The sequence below is a fragment of the Passer montanus genome, unplaced genomic scaffold (assembly GCF_014805655.1).
Source record: "Passer montanus isolate IOZ18808 unplaced genomic scaffold, ASM1480565v1 scaffold79, whole genome shotgun sequence".
Lineage (NCBI taxonomy): Eukaryota > Metazoa > Chordata > Aves > Passeriformes > Passeridae > Passer > Passer montanus.
In genome coordinates, this window is record NW_024373145.1 from 2,486,356 (window position 1) to 2,506,406 (window position 20,051).

At 36.9% G+C, this 20,051-nt stretch overlaps 1 protein-coding gene across 2 annotated transcripts in view; it reads left to right on the plus strand.

Moving 5' to 3' along the window:
• The first annotated feature begins 8,149 nt into the window (after positions 1-8,149).
• Positions 8,150-20,051, plus strand: part of FRK (fyn related Src family tyrosine kinase) — a 48,005-nt gene continuing 36,103 nt past the window's right edge. Inside the window, exon 1 of one of the 2 annotated variants that reach the window (XM_039731608.1) lies at positions 8,150-9,112. In XM_039731608.1, coding sequence (XP_039587542.1) covers positions 8,685-9,112 — 428 coding nt within the window. In that variant the 5' untranslated portion in view covers positions 8,150-8,684. The remainder of the gene's footprint in view (positions 9,113-20,051) is intronic. The other variant, XM_039731607.1, reaches the window with a different exon arrangement.

Here is a 20,051-nt window from a genome sequence, read left to right on the forward strand (position 1 = left end):
TCTGCACAAAAGAACAGAGCTATCGAACAGCCAGTGGGAAATGCCACAATTATAACACTGCAGACATGAAGATAACAGAACTAGAAAAGACCTAACAACAGCCATGTTCTGCCCTGGGACAGGATCAATCCGGCTACAAACATCCTTAGATGTCAACTGTCTACTTCTTTAAAAGTACTCCTTTGAAAGAGCCACTGAGGCAATTTCTTCCAGTGTTTAATAGTTCTTACATGCAGAACACAGAGTTTTCTCCCTCCTTTCATTTCAAAACAAAGTCTCTGTTGCTCTAATGCATCTTTTTTTTTCTTGTGTTGTGTCCTATTCCTAGCAGATGGGAGAACCACATGCACCAGACTTCCATCTATTTGAAGTCTGATACCATGTTTTTCCACTGACTCTTTTTGTTTAACTGTTTAAGTTCCTTCCTTAAAGGCTGAAGGGTTTTGAGCCTGCTTGTCTTTGATTCTCAGTCTAGATGATGTTCATTCATCAGTCCCTTATCAAATTGGTCACTATCAAATTTTCTGGAATACAGCAACAAAAACTGGACACTTTGTTCTAGTTTTGGTTACTACAACTAGTTACTACAACTGAGTACAGAAAAATTTAACCCACTGTAATGTAACACAGAAATCTGTGCTTTCAAACTAACATAAAAGTTACTTAATTAATTACAATCCTTACCATGTTAGGATTTTCAAGACCAGATTTTATCCTATTGCTATGATAAGTAGAGAGAATTTTTTCCTTCTTTAACTATAAACCCTCTTTCTTAAGGAGCATTTGATCTTCTATTCAATACATATTTTCTTCTGTATGTGTGCATTGCTGATTATAATGAGAGTGATATTTCTTGGGGCTGCAATAACAAAAAACTAATATTAATGCTTATAAATCTAAAATACAAGACATTATTTGAATATAAATTGCATTTGATATTTACTGTTCTGATTCTGCTTCTAGAAGATGTCTAGTAGTGGTCTGATGGAAGGAGAAAAAAAAACGTGTGCTGCATTTTGATAAGAAGGAGGTGATGTAGAGGAATGTATACTAAGCATCAAGAAAAGTCCATCATGCTGATATAACTGTTGAAACATCTATGCTCTGTTTCTATGTATGTCTGTGAAGCAGGTCAGAGAAACCTCTTCTGTTTTTAAGCAAACTATGTCTGCATTTAGCTGCCTTCATGTTCTTGACAGGGAGAGAGGCAATTATGATAAAGTTTAAAGCTGTGGAAGCAAACACAAAGAAATATGAATTTGGGAAAAAAAATTCAGAGAAAGAAGGTGACAGAATTCTTCATCAGAAGTCCTTACTGAAAGTGAGTATCACCAAAGCTGCTGGCTTCCTATCCCCTTTCCTTGTGTTTATAAAGATCAGGTCTTGCATGTCGGGTAATGTTCTTTGTACATCATCTTGTTGTACATCTGTGAAAGACATGCAGAAAGAAAAGAGGAGGCAGGAAACTATACAGAAATTTCCTACATCTCTAGAGAGAGAAGAATACTGAAACAAAAGAAAAGGAAGAACAGTAAGAAAATACATCTTTGCAAGACAAGCTGTATCAGTTTGTGAAACTTTGGATTTCGAACACACAGAAACAGGTTAGACTGATGCTGAAACACAGTAAAGAATAAATTAATATACCGCATTTTTACTTTTGCAGTACAAGTATTCTAAATATAAGTCAAAAACTGATTAAAAACAATGATACATGAACTAAGTGTAAAAAGGTAATCCCACTCTCAGTTAAACCAGTGAGTATCTTGTCACTTCTTATCAGTAAGATAAACATGATTTTAAGACCTTTTATGCTGGATCAAATATAGAAATTAGTAATCTAAATATTGATATTTGTTGACCCTCACATTGTACCCATGTATCTGAAGCCAGAGATAAGATAATGTTTTTTAAATCAGTCTTGCCCTTGGCCATGGCTAAACTATGGTGTGTAAGATTTTTGTTTCCAGAGTTTAACACATACCTGTTTGCTACTTCCTAACATAATTTTGAAGTATATCCCAGCTTTATAGCTTTCTTTCTGCCTATCCTTTTCTTTTCATAGGGAAAATATATAAGTACACATCCTGAGTTTGCTGTGGGGCACTTTCAATTCCTTTTCCTCTGGCTTATAATGAGTGTCTTTTGAGTAATGTTCTTTATACAGCATCTTACTGTGAAAGCCAAGTACAGCAGAAAGAGAACAGGAAGTAGAAAACTATCTAGAGAGAGTAGAAAACATAGAAGAGAGAGGAACACTGAGTCAGGAGGGTGGGTGGACCATGCACAGGATTCATATAGTCATAGAACATGATTACAGAGCCAGTCTTTTTCCAACAGAAAGATTTTAGATATATAAAATCCTAATGTATGCACAGTTCATGGAAATTAGTTTTGTTTAAATATGATCTAGCAGGGAGAATAAAAGTAAGATGGATGAGAGATTTTGATCTCTTGTCCCTGAGATCCAGTAGCCTGTCAGTGTTTAAGAAATGTTTGGGCATTGTCCTTTAAAACATGCTTTAACTTTTTGGCCAGTCCTGAAGTGGTCAGGCAGATGATCATTACAAGTCACCTCCAGTGGAACTGTTCTGTTCTATTCTATTCTAAAATTAACAGCAAGTTTTTCTACTGGTTTTGCATGTCATATTTTAGTAATCTAATGTAATTAATAAGATGTGATTCTTTATATGGTGCATCAATATATTCTAATAGTAACTTTCAGCTCTCTGTGAGGTGCTGCCTTTTTGAGGTACAGTGAAGCTCAGGAGAGAGTGCTGGTTTTAGTTTTGGAAAAAGAACCCCGAGCACTTTCGCTTACAGGTGAAACAATGAGTACAGTACTTTGATGCACTGTTCCTTTATATCCATCTCTCTTTGGACTTCTCTACTTCTTTTGATGTGATTCCAACTTCAGATATAAGTGGTAAATCATGCTCACAAGTCATCTATGTTTTAATATGCAGACTATGATAGAGTTATGTGAGAAACGATCTTGACCCATCCTAAAATCTTCATAAATAAATACACATTCTAAATTAGAAAACTATTCATAGCAGGGTCAGCTTTGGAATACATTTTCTTAAAAGAATGGCAAAGTCATGTTGGCTGATAATTCTTTGTCATCCACTTGCCATATTTTTTCCCACACAGAGATAAATTTGATTAGATGTGTTTTTCATGCCTTAGAGAGCCACAGCTCTGTTTTATTCAGAAAAGCTGCTTCATAGAAAGCAAATTAAGTTACAATTTTTAACACTGTGGGCTGTATATAATTTAGAATAATGTACAATGAAATGAAAAATAATGGTTGAGGTCTGGTGCCATTGCAGATAATGGCAAAACTCACATTAAATTTGAGCAAAGTGAGATCAGTTTGTTTGAACAAATAGAGGAAGTCTCTATTCTGTCAATCCCTGACAGAACCTTATTCCTCTCTGTTAATTTGTTGTCAGATGCAGTGTGTTTCAGCCCCAAATTCGGCTAATAAATAAGCAACCCTCATCACCAAAGCACTTGAAAGTATACTTTTAATGTTTTTCTAGGGTAGAGATGGATTACTGGATCAGCCTTTTGGAAATAAATAGCCAGAGTTTTCTCATTGCAAATGCAAAAACATTTCAAGTTGGAAAATGCAGAATCAAATGTAACTCGATGTCTTCCTGGATTTATGGTTTAAGATAATAGACAAAACCAGGAAAGTGATTAATCAATAAGAGTAAACAATTTTGTCAAGAGCAAAATTACGCACATAATTTATTTTCTCTGAAAAAAGGCGATTTGCAAATTAGGAAACAAAATGGAAGTGCTGATTAAAAGGAATATAAAAAAGCAACAAAGTGGTAGTAATGTGTTCCATTTTAATGTGCAAATGGAAAGAAATATAGCTGAAAAGACAGCTGTAATAAAAAAAATCACTGTGCTTTATTTCAGTTTGTTACCTTAAAAAAACTACACAACTTTAAAATAGTTAGTCATTTAAATTATTCCCCAAGAACAGATTTAAAGCAATATGCTTTTGGTTTTCTGCTAACTTCTTTAAAGATCACATTATTTGAATATTTTGCTTTGCTGAAAGGTTTGACTTGCTTTATCGTAATGTATTATGAAGTTTTTCTAAGCAAGGTAATAATGTTGAATATTTAAACTAGCATACATTAAATGCAGCAGTATAGCTTCTGTTTTGAAAAAGATTATACTGTATGGAAAGTGTTGCTACAGGCATCATAGATTATTTAATTACAATTCTTGTATTTTATACCTTAATTTCTCATTTCCTTACATGGAGTTTTTTATTTCCTTTTGCAGAATTCAACGCAATTATGAATGAAAATGTTTGTTTCTGTCATGATCTCATTAAGGAAAACCACTGTCTTTTTCAATTTCCAATTTCAACTGACTCATATTTCATTAAAAAACTGTTCACAGATATTTCCTTGGAATATTCCTTTTTCCCCAGCAGAGCTGTTCAGACCACAATTCTTCTCTGCATGGCATAGGGGAATGGTTTCAAACACCATGTATCCTCAGTACTGAAGACTGAGTCTCAGTGATGTTCACTCCTTGTCTCTGAAATATGAACCAGCATATTTGTGATTTGAAGGAGGGTTCATTTTTTCTGAAACTCCTAAATTTTATGTATTCATGTCAATAGTTCCATACAGAGCGCATAAAAACCAATAATTGTAGGAAATATCTGTAATGCAAACTCATACAAAATAATTTTTGAAGGCATGTAGCAAAAATGGAACTTCTGTCAAAACAAGGCTTTTGAAATATTGTGGATTCAAATCTTATCTGTACTTATACAACTTAATTTGTATATTAAGTCTGATACATTAATTCATGCAGAGCAGGACCTGATTCTAAGATCACTTCAATTAATGTCAGTGTTGCACATTAATTTTGTACTGAGTTTACTAAAGGATGTAATGTTAGCACATTATTCTTCTGTCCATTCAGTCAACTAAGAAAAATATGTTTCACCACTGCATTTAAACAGGATTGTTTTGTAGAATAAGGCCTAAGGGATATTGACTCTAAGTTAATTAGAATTTGATTTAATGGATTTAGAGAACTTCAAATTAATTGTTTAAGCAGATGCAAGGCTCCTTGCAAGAGTCCTACTTATAATGGACTTTATAGGCAATATATGGAATATAAAAAGTAACTTCAGATATCTGTCATCCTCAAACCTATAGCATCAGTGTACACTCTTTTCTTTATGGAACAAGGAAATATACATTAAAAGCAGTGGGAAATTACCTAGCATGATGGGGGAAAGTACTGCTTGATTGAATAGATTTGCTCTATTTTTTAAAGTCTGAGTTTGTATAGTCCTGTCAGACACAGCTTTTAAAATATCAATCTTTGTTTCAAGGTGTTGCATATTTTAAGAAATTACTTACAATATTAGAGTTTGACAGTTTTTTGTAATATAGGGACCAAAATACTAAATTTCAGTATTCATGCTGTAAATGTGCCATTCTGGTTATAATAAATTCATCTTTTTTGCTAGCTAGTGCTGGCTGCACGAAGGAGGTGAGACCCTTGCATTCTTCTTAAAGCACTTTTGCCAATAAAATTATTCAATATCTCTGATTAAGTCTTTTACAGTCACTCTACCTCCAGTGGCTTATTTTTTTGAACAATTTCTGCTCTGGTATTCAGACTTCTAAACAAATTAAACAAAGATACAGAAGGCCAAAGAGCAATGCAGAACTCTTTGGACCAATTTTGCAAAAAAAGGGAGAATATAGTGGGAAGCAAGGCAAAAGAAACAAGTTTAGCCAAGGAATAGGTAATGCAAAGATTATTCTATTAAATTATATGTAATACAAATGCAGAGGACTTGGACAGCAGTTTATATTGAAAAGCCCTGAATATATATGATTACCCTCATTTGTTCCAAATTGTGAATATGAAAATCGGGATTATAGGATTTATCAGATTTTATTTTTTTTCTGTAAAACCAGCAAGAGCATTTTTATTGCATGCTAATTTTCTTTTCTTGCCTGTGATAAAATTATATAGTCTCTTAACCATTAAGAGAAATTCTTAGTTTTCAAAAAAGCAGTGAATCCTCAATAAAGTCACCAGGATGGGAGCAAAGACCCTTTCAGAAGTTGCTGCAGTGTGGCCACCACAGCTCACTTACTGTCCTGTCCCACATGGGATGGGAAATCTGCTCAGTGGTTCTCAGCAACTCCAATCTTCTCTCTTTTTGAGAAGTCTTTTAAATCTGATTAATGATTTTAATGGCTATTTGTTAAAGTCTACTTGGTTAATATATAGAACTGGTCCTGAGGATCAGGATGACAAGAATCTGATTTATGGTTATTGATCACTTCCAGAAAAAGTCTTTCTGTTCTGCTAAAGCCAAGCAGGGACACAGATTGAGGGAGAAGATTAATTTAATGTCTGGAGCTCTTTGAGATAAGGTAGTCATATACACAACTATTTGTAGGCTTAAGCCCTGTTGTAGCTACAGTTATAAATACTTATCTGAGTGGTCTCAGTGAATGCAGTGTGATTTCTAATGTGTTTGGATATTGGTTCCTGAGTGTAAAGGTGGGACTTGGTCCTGAAAATGGTTGTGCATTGTACAGCTTGATTCTGTATGATGCAAATGGCTTTGTTGTCATGATGAAACTGTTCTGGGCAGTAAATTAGTTTGCAAAGCTTTGTCAAATTAATGCCCAAGTTCCCAGAACAAAACCATTTCAGGAAAAGTCAATCAAATATGCAAACTGAAAATTGTGAGATTACTTAGTAGTAGTTTCTAATATTCTTTGATTTCAGTAAATGTAATTAATTCTTTAAACAAGATTAATAAGGATAGCTTCTCTATCCTAGCCTTTCTCTAGGCTTTTCTTTCCTTTAGATAGTGTTATTTACACCAAGGAAAAGCAAATATCTCTTGGATATCTATGTTCTTACTATTATGTGGTTAATAATTGCTGACAAAAATCATCTCCAGTGGTGCTTCAGAAATGAAATAAGATTATCATAATTTGCCAAATCAGCATAACTTTTTTTCTATCAGACCCTAAAGATGATGAGGTTTAGTGGTGACTTATGTGTATGGTACTTCCTCCTTTATTTAGTTTCTTCTGCAGCATTACAGAAGTGTGTGTAAGCAGTTCCCCATTCCTCTTCTGTGGACATGCACCTGATACTAACATTATCACTTTCAATGGAGATATCTTTTAGTCGGCCCACAGTCTTTAGTTTGTCAGTAGCCTACTGCCTCTGCTACTGGTCTCTTCACTCAAATGAATGAGAGACATGATGAAAGCAAGTGACTTTGATTTCTATTATTTAGGTGTTTTCTTTCTAGTAAAATAAAAACCACAGAAGTCAGCTTCCTGACCAAAAAAAAAAATGGAAAAAAAGACTCTGGTTTTGTAATCACAAGGAAGTTATAAGTCCATGTGTGAGTTTTGATTGATCTCAATAAATAGACTCTGATCTGTAAGAGTTTGTCCCTTACTGAAATGCCACCACTGTGTGCAAACAGGCTATCGCTGTATTTTCAGTGCTTCCTGCTCCTGTTCCAATCATTCTGTGTCCCCCCGGCTGTGGTGATTTCCAGGAGTTACAAAGCTTGGGTTGCACCACTGTGGTAGGACGGCCAGCCCTTCAGCCTGCTTTGCCACAGCCACACAGTATCCAGACACCCAGGCTTGGTCTGTATGCTGGATTAGAGATACTTTAGAAATGGGAATATACTGGTTAATGCAGTGTCATTGTTTACAAGCTGACAGCCATTATTTTTATATAGGGTTGATTTAATCAACCAGTCAGCTAGAGAAATGCTTTTTGGCTAGTGCCTTGGTTTCCTTAAAATGCAGAATAAGGAATGCCTTGAAATATACTGCTTTATTACTGGAAGCCGTATATATTTGGTTTTCCTTGTAAAAAGTGCCCAACCCAGCTAAAAAAAAAAAAAAAAAAAGAAAAAAAAGAAAAAAAAGCCATAGAGTTTGTTTGAGGGGCGGGTACTTGGCAGGGAATGCGCCTGGGTGTGAGTGAGGGCAGGAGCCACAGGTGCACTCCTGGTGAGGGCGTCTGCCTGTCTCAGGCGAGCAAAGGCTTCCCACTGCGAACTGAAACCAGTGCAAACCGGGAAGCAAAAAGAAATATTCATTCAAGCTGTCCACGTCAGATTGCTGAGGAAGCAGGCAGGTCAGTTTGGTTAATCATTGCCAAGACAGACATTCACCACTGATCATATGACCAGACCACATCTGAGATAAGAAAACACCCATCCCGAGCAGAAGGAATTGAAAAGCCTCCCTTATTTACATGTTCTGGCTTTATTGTTGTGCTGTAACAGAAGAGGCTCACACTTTGTCGGTGTTCTCAGAGCTCAGCCCAGCACAGCTGTTGTGTTGCTTTCCTTTTTCTGAAGAGGAAGTGAAAAATTCCCTCCATACGTGTGCTGGCACTTGAGTGCTTAGGTTTCACTCCCTAATTGGGAGCCGTCTGTAATGAGCTCTCCGTGGGACCCAGAGAGGAGCTTTCAGCCGTGCCAAGAGTCGTTTCATTTTATGTCAAAGGAGAAGGGGGAGAAGAAGTCTACAAAGAGCTAATATGTGGATGGTGCAAAGATTGGTCTAAGGGTGTTGCAACCAGGAAAAGCAAAAGAAAAGCAGAAGCAGAGGAAGCAACAAAGTATCAAGATGGGAAACTTCTTCCGGAAGCACTGTGCCTGTTTGAAGCCTTACCTTCCCTGCTTATTTGGGAGAAATGGTGAGCAGGAAGACAAAGGAGGCCAGGTCTTTGCCAACCTTGCTGTGATAAAACCTGATCTCCAAGCAGGACAGAAGGACTTAGAGAGTAAGATAAAAGAGAAACCTTTACCTCCACTGCCTGGCCAGGAGCTAGCAAACATTTGCAAATTTGTGGCACTGTTCGATTATGATGCTCGCACTGAGGATGACTTGAGCTTCCGAGCTGGGGATAAGTTGGAAGTGCTGAATGCATCCCATGAGGGATGGTGGTATGCCAAGCTTCTCCTGCCAGAGGGGTCAGTGTGTCCTGGCCGCAAGCTCACGGGCTACATCCCTGCCAACTACATAGCTGCTGACCAGAGCATCGAAGCTGAGCCGTGAGTAACCCACCCTGTGTGAAATGAAACTCTTCTCTGTTATGTTAAATGGGTTTGAGACAGGAGGTCATGGCCTTTTCTCTTGCTGGGTATTACCCTCCCACACTCAACCTCTGGTGGTCGTAGAGGTGGTAGCACTAGTTGGCATGGGCAAGGAAAAGACACCGTAGGCACAAGAAGATAAAATTACTGATGGCAGAGTGTGGAGGGGTTTTATTTTGTTTTAAATAATTTCCTTCTGTGATATACACTAATCAGTTGTTTAAAAATCACCTGGGAAGATCAAGTTGCTTACTGCTGTGATGGTTCATTAATTTTATTTGTGTAAGAGTAAATGTGTATCAGACGATACCCAGAGAGTAGGAGTATATGACCCCTGCCCTGAGTAAGTGTTCAGCTTAACCAGTTGCAAAGTTACCAGTTAATCAGTCAAAGCAAGCTACCTTTACACCTTTTCATCTTCTTCCAAATGATGGGCAAGTCCCTAGCAGATAAGTTTCAAATGGTTCCTTCTAGACTATGTGCATTTTCTCTGGAGGCAAATCTCTGCTCTCAGGACAAAATTAACTGCAGCGAGTACTGCAAAGGGCAAAAGCAGATGTAACAACAGAGGAGACATGAAGTTATTAAATTTTCACAGAGTTTAATTATCCATCCCATTTTCTTCTGCCCCTTCAAAGCGTGCCAGATCTTATTAAATATTCTGAAATAGATCAAGAATCACACAGAATCAGTTACTTTTCTCCTTAGTAATGATGAGTAAGGTCTGAATCAGACTGGGCTACACAGTTACTTCTGTCAGAGTCAACATTTGCTGAAATAGGTCTGACTGCAGTTCCGGAGGTATATTTTGGAAAAAAAATTATCACTGTGTAAAAAAATGCCATAAGCGACATTCATTATTAGTCTCAGAATGAATGTTGACTTTAGAGGGATGGTGATGCAGCCTTTCTGTTAAATCTCATTTGAACCTGAAACATCATCTTCAACCTGATCTGCCCACTGTACTGCCACAGGCTAGGAAAATTGGCTCAGATATGATTATACCAGTCTTTTATCAGCTGTAGGATTTTTGCTAGAGGCATTTTAGGGCAACTCTAAGATTAATCTCTAACCTGAAGACCTTAATTTCCAGAGTTTGTCCAGCTGTTTCTATTTCTGTATTCAGGCAGACAACATTTTCAATGGTCGTGTTCAAAAAAATTCTTCCAACTGGAGAAATTAATCTGCAGGGAAGGCATTTTCTGAATCACTAGATAAATGGTGTTAGGCTGTAATTTAGCTCAGGTTGGCCTTTGCTCTCTTTCAAGAGCTAGTTTTCTTAGAAGTCACTAGATTTCTTCATGCTGTTAATACTTTGAAAGTAATTTTTCTCAGTTATAAAACATCTCAGCTCCTAATGTCCTTATTTTTCTCTATCTAGAGCTTCAAATACAGAGTTAAGTTTGCCAAAGTGCATTGTTGTGTACCTCTGTTTTTTTACTTGTTACTGAATCAATTTTATTATTTTTTTACTTTTTTTTTATATACCTTTCTCCCTTTATACTAAAGACTCAATTACAAGAAAATTTTTTCTCTACAGATTGTTAGAACACTGGAGAGGAAACAATGGAGAGTTTTTCCAGCTCTCAGATGAAGTAATTTCTTCAAAATGGGCTTTTTATTTCACAGCAAGATTAATGTGGCTTAAACATGTTGTCTTTTCTCAGATTTCTTTCTAAGTCACTTGTCTTTAGTGATCTTCACATGTGTACAAGCCTGTCAGCCCACACACATATAACAATAGACAAACTGAGGTTAGAAGGGACCTCTGCAGGACATTTGAAGAGTCATCCCAACTCAAACATGGCCAAAATAAAGCTATACTTCTTTGCTTTGTTAGGCATTTCCAGTTGAGCTATTCATTGTCAAAATGAGGATTTTTATTGCTTTTTATCAAATTGGATGATCCCTTGCTACAATGTCTCCCAAGAATTCCCTTTCACCCACCCTCTGTAGTTTACACCTCAGTTATCCTAGCGAAACAGTAAGAACAAAAATAATGATGGTTTAAAGAGCCACCCTTTGTTTTCCCTAAGGATTGCAATTAGAAAAAAGGTTGTTCTAGTATCTCTTTTATTAAAATGTAAAGATTAAATAATTCTCTCTACCCCAACCTGAGTATATCTTCTCTCATCTCTCTATTTTGATTTTAATTCCCTTTGGTGTTGGCGAATTTTTCATGGCCATGTTATAGACATTTGTGGAAATATGCAAAGTTTCTAATGCATCATTGCATCCTGTATGGCAGGGTCCTTTATGGTCCCAGCACAGAACTGACAAAGAATGGAAGACTCACAATCTTGTGTTTACCTGCCAAAATGCTCATTTACCATATATTTGCAGTGTGGTTTTATGCTTGCAATATTTGCCAGGCATAGTTGATCAACATTCTTTAATTGAATCACATTTTGTAGCACCAGCCAGCTTCTGTGTATCTGCGGAGACAACAGGAATTTTATTTCCGGATGGCATCTCCATCTCATTAGATAAAGAAACACTGGCTATTCTGTTCTGAGAAACAGACTTAATTCATGGTATGACTCCTAGGAAGCTTGGAAAGAAAACCAGACTGATCACATTCTTTAGCAGCTGATTTCAACATGCTTGTGTAGAAAATATTTTAAAAATTGCATTCATATGCATGCATGGTTACTCTGTAAAGTCACTCAAACAAAGGAATAGAGGGGCATGAAAGGTTCTACAGTGAGAGATGACAGGGCCACTCAGTAAGTTTAGCCAATAAATGCTTGAGAGCTGCGTGCAGAGTAGTCAAATTTCTTTTGCTTATCATTTCAGTTTTGTCTGTGACCTTCAAGGGTATTAACAAGCAAATCTATCTTGCCCTCTTTTATCAACATATTGACATGGTCTTTCTTATAGAGACAGTTAGAGATCAGATAGTCCATCTGGCACTGTGTTGTCAGTTCTGGCAGAGAATAATGCTGGGTCATTGCTTGTTCTCAACAAGTGCTGCGGCAGACCAGTTTGTCTGCTTGCTGTGTGTGAATTTTTATCAGGGAGAAAGGCATGGGTTTTTTTTTTTTTGTTTTTGGTTTTTTTTTTTTTTTACTTTTCCGTGGTAAGAAAGAGAATGAAGTAAAGCAAGAAGGAAAGTAAGAAACTTCTTTAGATAACTTCCTTTTTCTTCCCGGGTGTCTCTGACTGTCCGATATGGCTGAGGTAGAGCTGATAAGGCGGATCAATGCTTGGGGGAAAGGGCAGAAAGGATTTGCAATATCTCATCTGGGAAAAACAAAAAATAAACACTATTCAGAACAAAGGCAATTTTCATGTATCCTTGGCTATCAGAACTAAGAAAGAATGAGATTTCTTTACTCAGTTGTTCTCTTTTGACCAAAGGTTGTTGGTAGAAGTTGTATGCTACAATTGAAGGGGACATTTTTTATATTTTGCTAGTATATTTATATTATATAATAGAACTAAATTATATCAAAAGTCAAACACTTCTTATTTGTGCGTGATTTCTTACTAAGAAAAAATGTCATTTTTCTTCCTTCCTTTGGCTTAAGTGATCTCTTTCTAGGCGGATGACTTGGATGAAATTAGTAACAATCTGTGTGAATAGGGGAAAAAAAGGTAAATCCATGGCTTGACTTCTGTCTGCTGCATCATTTCAGTCCAAACATGTGCTGTACAAGATGAAATACATCCAAGAAGTGCACACCTGCTACAATGAAGTCTGTTTTGGACAGACTGAGGAAAAAAGGCCTTTCATTTTTGTATTTACCAGTAAAGCATCTTCTCATTGCTGAGCTCTTTTAGCACCTGCTGTACTTCTTATACCAAAAACAACCTGTAAGGTGGAGAGATCATGAAGGAATTGTGTTTAGTGTCTCTGGGGACAGGTGTATTCTCCTGGCCTCACCTGGGGTAGGGGCTACAAGGCAGCTGGGGAGTGGAAGCATTAATCTGGCAAACCATAGTCACATAGTGAACTTTCTCTTCATGAGGAGATAAATCTGGTACCATGAAAACATTCTTTTATATTATGTCTGACCAAAAGCAGACACAAACTATGCTAATGATAAATTAGAAACTGTGAGAGCACTTGATGCTTTTCTTCTTTCTGTGTCACAGGTAGCAGTCAAAACCATGAGCCAGACAGATTTTTCATTTCTAAGATAGTTTGAATGAGGCTGTATCTGCTGCATCCCATGAATTTGGAATTATCTTCTTTCTGTGTTTACACATATAACACTTGGAAAGCAGAAAATGTTGGAGATAGAATCACATAATTTAATTTGCACATCCAACAAAGGATGATCAGAAAGAACAACTTGACAAATACCAAAATCTGAATTAAAATAGAGATCTTCTTGGCAAAGAGTGTGACCTTCCTGTCTCAGTGCTCTTTTTCTGTGTCTGTTATTCTGCACTACAAACAGGAACCATAGTAACATATTCACCTGCTCGTGTTTTATTACTGCCAGTTGTTTAAACTAAACAAGAAAGTGACATAGTGCAAATTGTTCTGGATGAGAAATACAGCCCAGCTCTACAGTTAATAAAGCCAAAATAAAAGAAAACACCTCACTTTTGGAGTGACATGAATTCTGGTTTTGATAGAGGAAAGACAGATTGTTCTTGGAGGGGGCTCTCACCTGCCATTATGATGGACCTGTTGTCTGTTTATTGAAAGACAGTTTACAAGCATAAAATCATAGAATCACTGAGGTCGAAAAAGACCTCTAAGAGTCCAACCATTAACCCAGCACCACTGTGTTTGCCACTGGCCCCAAGAGCCACATCCACATGCCTTTTGAGCACTTTCTGGGATAGTGATTCCACCAGTTCTCCAGGAAGCTTGTTCCAGTGCTTGACAATCCTTTTCATGAAGAAATTTTTTAAAATAACCAATCCCTTTCCTTGGCACAACTTTTCCTCTCTTCTTGTCATTTATCTGGAGGAGACTGACTCCCACCTCACAACAACCTCCCCCCAGGTAGTTACAGAGAGCAATGAGATCACTCCTGAGCCCTTTTTTCTTTAGACTAAACAACCCCAGCTCCCTCAGCTGCTCCTCCTCCTAGTGCTCCAGACCCTTCTCCAGCTCCACTACCCTTCTCTGGACATGCTTCAGGATCTCAGTGTCCTTCTTGTAATGAGACAGTCCAAAACTGAACACAGGACTTACCAGTGCTGAGTACAGAGCTGGTCCTGCTGGCCACATCATTGCTGATACAGGCCAGGGTGCCATTGGCCATCATTCATTCCATGTGTTCATGCCAGCATTATTGACACAAGACTGCTGTGCTGAGAGAAGCAAATTCGTACAAATTCCTAGTAGATTGGGTCGAAAAAGATCATTGCAATTACTTTTAACTTTTTTCAGTTTTGAAAATATTTATCTCTTATATGTTATGTAGGTATTTCCCAGCTGGTGGAAACTGAGCCCCAGACCTAATCAATGAAACCTCACCAGTCAATTCCACAGTGAGCTTTATAAACAACTGTCTGAAAGCAGAAGTGTCTAGTAGGTTATTTTTGTCAATCTCCATAGTTGCTTCACCTTCTGTTACCTGCCTCAGCTTTAACTATTTCATACATTGACTGAATTTCAGTTACTGTATGAGAACAATAAAGCTTTCACTGGGCTGACCATTTTTAGACTTCCTGTGAAGTCAGGCTTTTGGGGTTTCGTTGGTTCATGTGGGTCATTTCTTCAAAGTGGTATTTACAGTCAAAATGTCTAGAGAATTTTTTAAAAGTGAAACCTTGGATTCTACTGAATACCTCAGAAAACTGAATGTAATCCACTGCAGCTTCTGTGTGCTCCCTCTCTCTTGCTCTTGCAGTTCCTTATTCTGTCACAGTACAAACTCCTGAGGACACCGCCAGAATTACCACTGACCCTTGTACTGAAATGAACTTGTAAAAATTGTTCATTACTAAATGACTGCACAAAGTTCTAGTAGTTTGTTTGCACATTCTTGGAACCTGCCAAGTACAAAATTAATTCTTAATATTTTTTTTTTTTTGTTGAAAAGGTGTCTATCACCAAAATATGCCTTTAGTATAAAACATTGAAAAGCCTATATGTGAAATTCCATCTTTTCTTTCAATAGATGTACTTTATCCATGGGGGTTTCTTGTGTGTGTGCATACATGTGTACACGCAATATAGAGAAAGTTTATAAGACTGATGTTTTTAAGATCTTGCAATACAGCCCTGTGAGATGAGGTGTGTATTGCTAAGCTAGATCATGGTTTCCATGGTTTTTGACGTGGGAGTGCCTTTTTTGAATTTAAACAATGGAGTACTGCAAAATAACCATTAAATCAATAATTTAACTTTTTTAATGGTGGTTAAGCATTCCAGTCTTGTCTTCAAGCACATATCAAACTTTGACTTAAAATCTGCTTATTTCTTAAATATTCAAAGACTATATTGAACACAGAGGTAAACGGTTTACTAAATTGTAAAATGACACATTTTTTCATGTGCCAGTACTATTTATACATCCATGTGCATATCCACGTTCAGAAAATGTGTCTCTGCTCAGAAAAGTGGAAAGAGTTATGGCATTGTACATGAGCAGTTCAGTTCATGAAAACTTGTCTAGTTAAGGTCACTCGTTTTCTGGCAATGTGGTTTCCTAAATATATGTGTCTATTCAAATTCTGAGAACTTAGGAAGTTTTATTCTACCCTGTCTTTATTCAAAATTAGTGTATTATATATTATAATCACTAGCTACTAGTTTTCATTACCCTATTATGAAGAATATGACAATGAATCATGTGGACACCAAAAAAAAATGTCCTTAAAACACATCCTGCAAACACAGCTGGTTAGCTTTCCCTAAGGTTTGGTGGCCTTTACAGTGCCTCTTAGAGAAAAAAGGAAAAAAAAGGCCACATACTGGTCATAACAACTTGATAGTCCTGTTTGGTGGGGATTTTTTTCTGACTCAGTAGGAATAAACATTGTGCATGCTAGCATAGACTAGTTGTGTTTGAGTAATGTTGTTGGCAAAAACATTTTCCAGGTATTGTACAGTGTTTCTTCAAAAGCTGTCTTTGATGGCTCTCTGCCCAGGACAAAACAGAGCTGTGCAGAGCTGAGTGATCTCTGAGCAGGTTTAGAACTGAGAAATGGTAACCAACAGTTCAGCCAGGCTAAGAAATCCCAAAGCTGGGCTCATTTTAAACAAACTAGGTCAGGTATCTCTGTGAAGAATTATTTTGTTACATGTGAAAAGCACTGTTGGTTATAGAAGACTTTCTTTGTGTAAGATTCCATCTGTACTGGAGAGATTAAGACATAAAAACATAAGAGATACCCTACAAAGTTAAACCAATGGCTCTCTCTAGCCCCATTGCTTTCAGAAAGGATTTTCTGAAAAGTGCACAAGCCCATCTACTTTCTTTGGTCTCTTACCTTTGTACTTCACCGCAGGCTGTAACTGTTGTATAAGCAAAGTCAAGGGTACATCACTGCCACATCTAATTACAGAACTATTGTCAAGTCTGCTTAGCAAAACCATAGGTGTTGACACTGCACAACTCTTTATTTCTGTTGGTGGGCAACCACCAAGCCATTAGGACAAAAAACAACCTCACAAAAAACCCTCTCATCTCTGCGGAACATTTTATATTTCTAAACAAGAGTTTGGCTTTTTTTTTTTTCCTAGATTGTTGATTGCTTACTCATGAGTGACACAAAAAAAGGCATGCTGAAAATAGGCACAATAGGAAATGGTAGCACTGCACAGGTCCCTGTGACATTCAGGGACTGGTCCTTTACAGATCTCACCTATCTCCCCCATCCACACTAATGCCTCTAAGTCAACCCAGTGCTGCAGTCATCAATGACTTTAGCCTCACAGATTTATCCATCAATTATTTTGCTCCCTACCAAAGATGCAGTGCTAAACCCAGAATATGTCCTGCTATTATCCTAAAGACATTATGTTTTAACATGAGACTATAGCAGACATTTCAAAGATCTTGATACTGAGTGACCTTCCAGCAGCATAGTTTAGATGACACAAAATTTACCTGCACTTTAATTTAAAAAGAGATTAGTGGAGAAAATATGATTCATCAGACTCAGATGCTTTTCTGTAGTAAAATGTTTTGTTCTTTTTCAAGCAAGGTATGCATAGTAGAGAAAGAACATAATTTATTGAATAATATTGTTTAAAAAGGACAAAATATTATTACATATTGACTACTCTGTGTAAGAAGAAAAATAAATTTTCAGTTATTTTTAAACAATACTATATAGGATATATTTGAAAACCCTTCTTGTGTTAAATCTTTAAAAATAAGTGATTAAACTTCTTTACATAAGAAGTTTGTCCTTCATCAGAATTTTCTTAAATGTTGACATTCAGGTTTTCAACTCATATCTGTTTAAAGAAAGCCATGAGTGTTATAAGAAATTAGAATGGAAATTTACATCTTTGCAGTTTTCTCTATCATTTAAACCATATAGAAATACATATTTCTTTTTCCATGCTGGTACACTAATCTTGATCAATAAAAACTGGAGAAACAAATCAGTGATTTAAGTGATACATGATAGCTCCATAAAGGATTTCAGTAACTGACATTCTACTACGTCTGTGCAGTGTACTCTGTAATAATTAACCTTATAAATTTATCCGCAGTAATGTCAGTAAGAATTTTTCCTTAGCTTTTTCTCACTAAATTAGATATATTCCTTGCTTAATTAACATTTTTCCCTGTATTTATACCATAAAAACTTTTGCAGCACAGCTTCTTAAACCTCTGCAAAAGAAGAGAAAAAAACTGCAAAAGAAGAGAAAAAAAGAAATCTAAGACTCACATGTGGGAATGAATATATACCATGAATTTCAGAAATGTTGAGAACTCACTAACCTAGTTTTCCTTTTGAAATTACTGATCTTCTCAGTCTCTGTAAAGGAACATGGAAGGAGCCTTTGCTCCTCTAAGGGTGTGTAGTGAAGGGAGCCATACACAAGAACATTCAGACAAACCTAAGAGGCACACGAGGTGGTGGTGATGAAGAGGAGCTGCTCAGTTGCACTGACAGAGAAGGGTATGTGGAGTGTGGGAATATTTCTTTTTAGGATTATCTGAGGACCTTGCCAACAAGGAAGAGGAGGGAGACAAACAGACAGCAAAACTGGCAAGTTAATGTTAACAAAGACAATAAGCAGACATAAAGTCAGTCACACCAGCTGATGAGCTACCAGGAAATGACAGGCAAACTCGGACTATGCAACTGGTAAGGATGTAAACCTGGGGGTTCAGGATGTTATTCCAGAATAATAACTTGATTATAATAAGATAATGATTAGTTTTCTGAATATGTGCAAGGAAAGAAAAGAGAAAATGAGATCTTGTTATTGCAGAGCTAAAGTACTTGAAAAATCACCCAGAAACTTCCTGTGATGCTGACATAACTCTTACATGGTGTGGCAATGTCTTGCAAAAGAAATCTGTGTGAGGGTCTTGGTCTGATAATACATACACTGATATGGAGTTCGATGTGCTCCAGCTTTACTTGTGGAAGTCAAAGGTATCTTTATTGTGTCACCCTTCACATCTGTCACCCTGAAAAGGTTAGTTTGAAAGGTGGGAGACCCTTTATTTAAGTAATTTGTCCCCCCATGAAAAAACCTGTCCTTTGACTTAGAGTCACCTGAGGATGCCAGACTGCACAGTTTCTTTATAAGTCCCTCTGGGGACAGAGTGTCTTGGCTGTCCTCCCCTGAAAGCTGACCTGGCTGAGGACACAAGTCTACCAGACTTCTTGCAATAGTCCGAAGTGTGAACCCAACTGAATGTCCAAGAGAGAGCTCTACACAGTACAGATGAAGATATCTGCTCTGCCACCAGTGTCTTGGGCAGGCATGAGGGCTATTTGTTTCTCAGGGTTTCTGTATTATTTCTGTACTGAGTTTCTCTGTGAGAAAAGAAAATAATTTCTCTGGAAAGATTTTCTCAAGAAAATCAATTGAATGCTTTTGGAAGCTGTAATGGTTTAAGTGAATGTATGATTGAAAATTTTCTTGTCTATTTGAGTTTCCCATGGTGTTAAATCAATTCATATTATTTGTGTTCTCTGTACTGTTAACATTAAGGCTACCTCAAGATTTCCACTTTGTTCCTCGGTTATGAACAGCAGAGTTATTGCTACTTTTACAGTATATTATATCAGTGTAAAAGTAGAAATGTGTACAAGTACTACTAACATTGATGTTAGATTTTACTTTTTAATTTGAAAGACTCTATGCAGCAGAAATAGGATCTCAAGAATGTATTTTAAGTTTGGGTTTCTTTATTTTTTTTTAAAGAGGTGATTATATGGCTGTATTTCACACTCCAAATCCTAAAGTAATGGGTGTTAAAGACAGTGGTAGCCTTTCATTGACTCCAAATGCAAGTAGTTTCAGAACAAGATTTAAGTGCAATGGAACTCTTATTCAGGTGCAAAACTACAACATAGAATAAACGTGTACAATTGAATTTAATCTCTTAAATGGGACTTGTGTAACTAAAACATCACAAAAAGCAATATGATATCACTTTCACCTACTGTTTGTTTTCTCATATAGAAGAACTTCAGAGCAGATTAAATAATACAGCATGCAGATGACTAATATTGTGGAGAATGAATACAAATGTTAAAAGTAATTACACAATATCTAAACAGGGACTCACAAAATGAGATGAATTTGTGGATATTTCCAGAAATTAATGCTATCAGATTGTGATTTGTTTCCTGTTGTGCAGTGAACCCAGTATTGGGTGAGCTATGCTAAATTACATAGCTCATGCCCTTGGCCTCATAAAACTATTCCTGCAGGAGAAAGAGTCACTTCCAGTCATTACTGAGTGCAAGAGTGACCAAAGGTGCAATGGTTTGTCATCCTGCAGCAGAC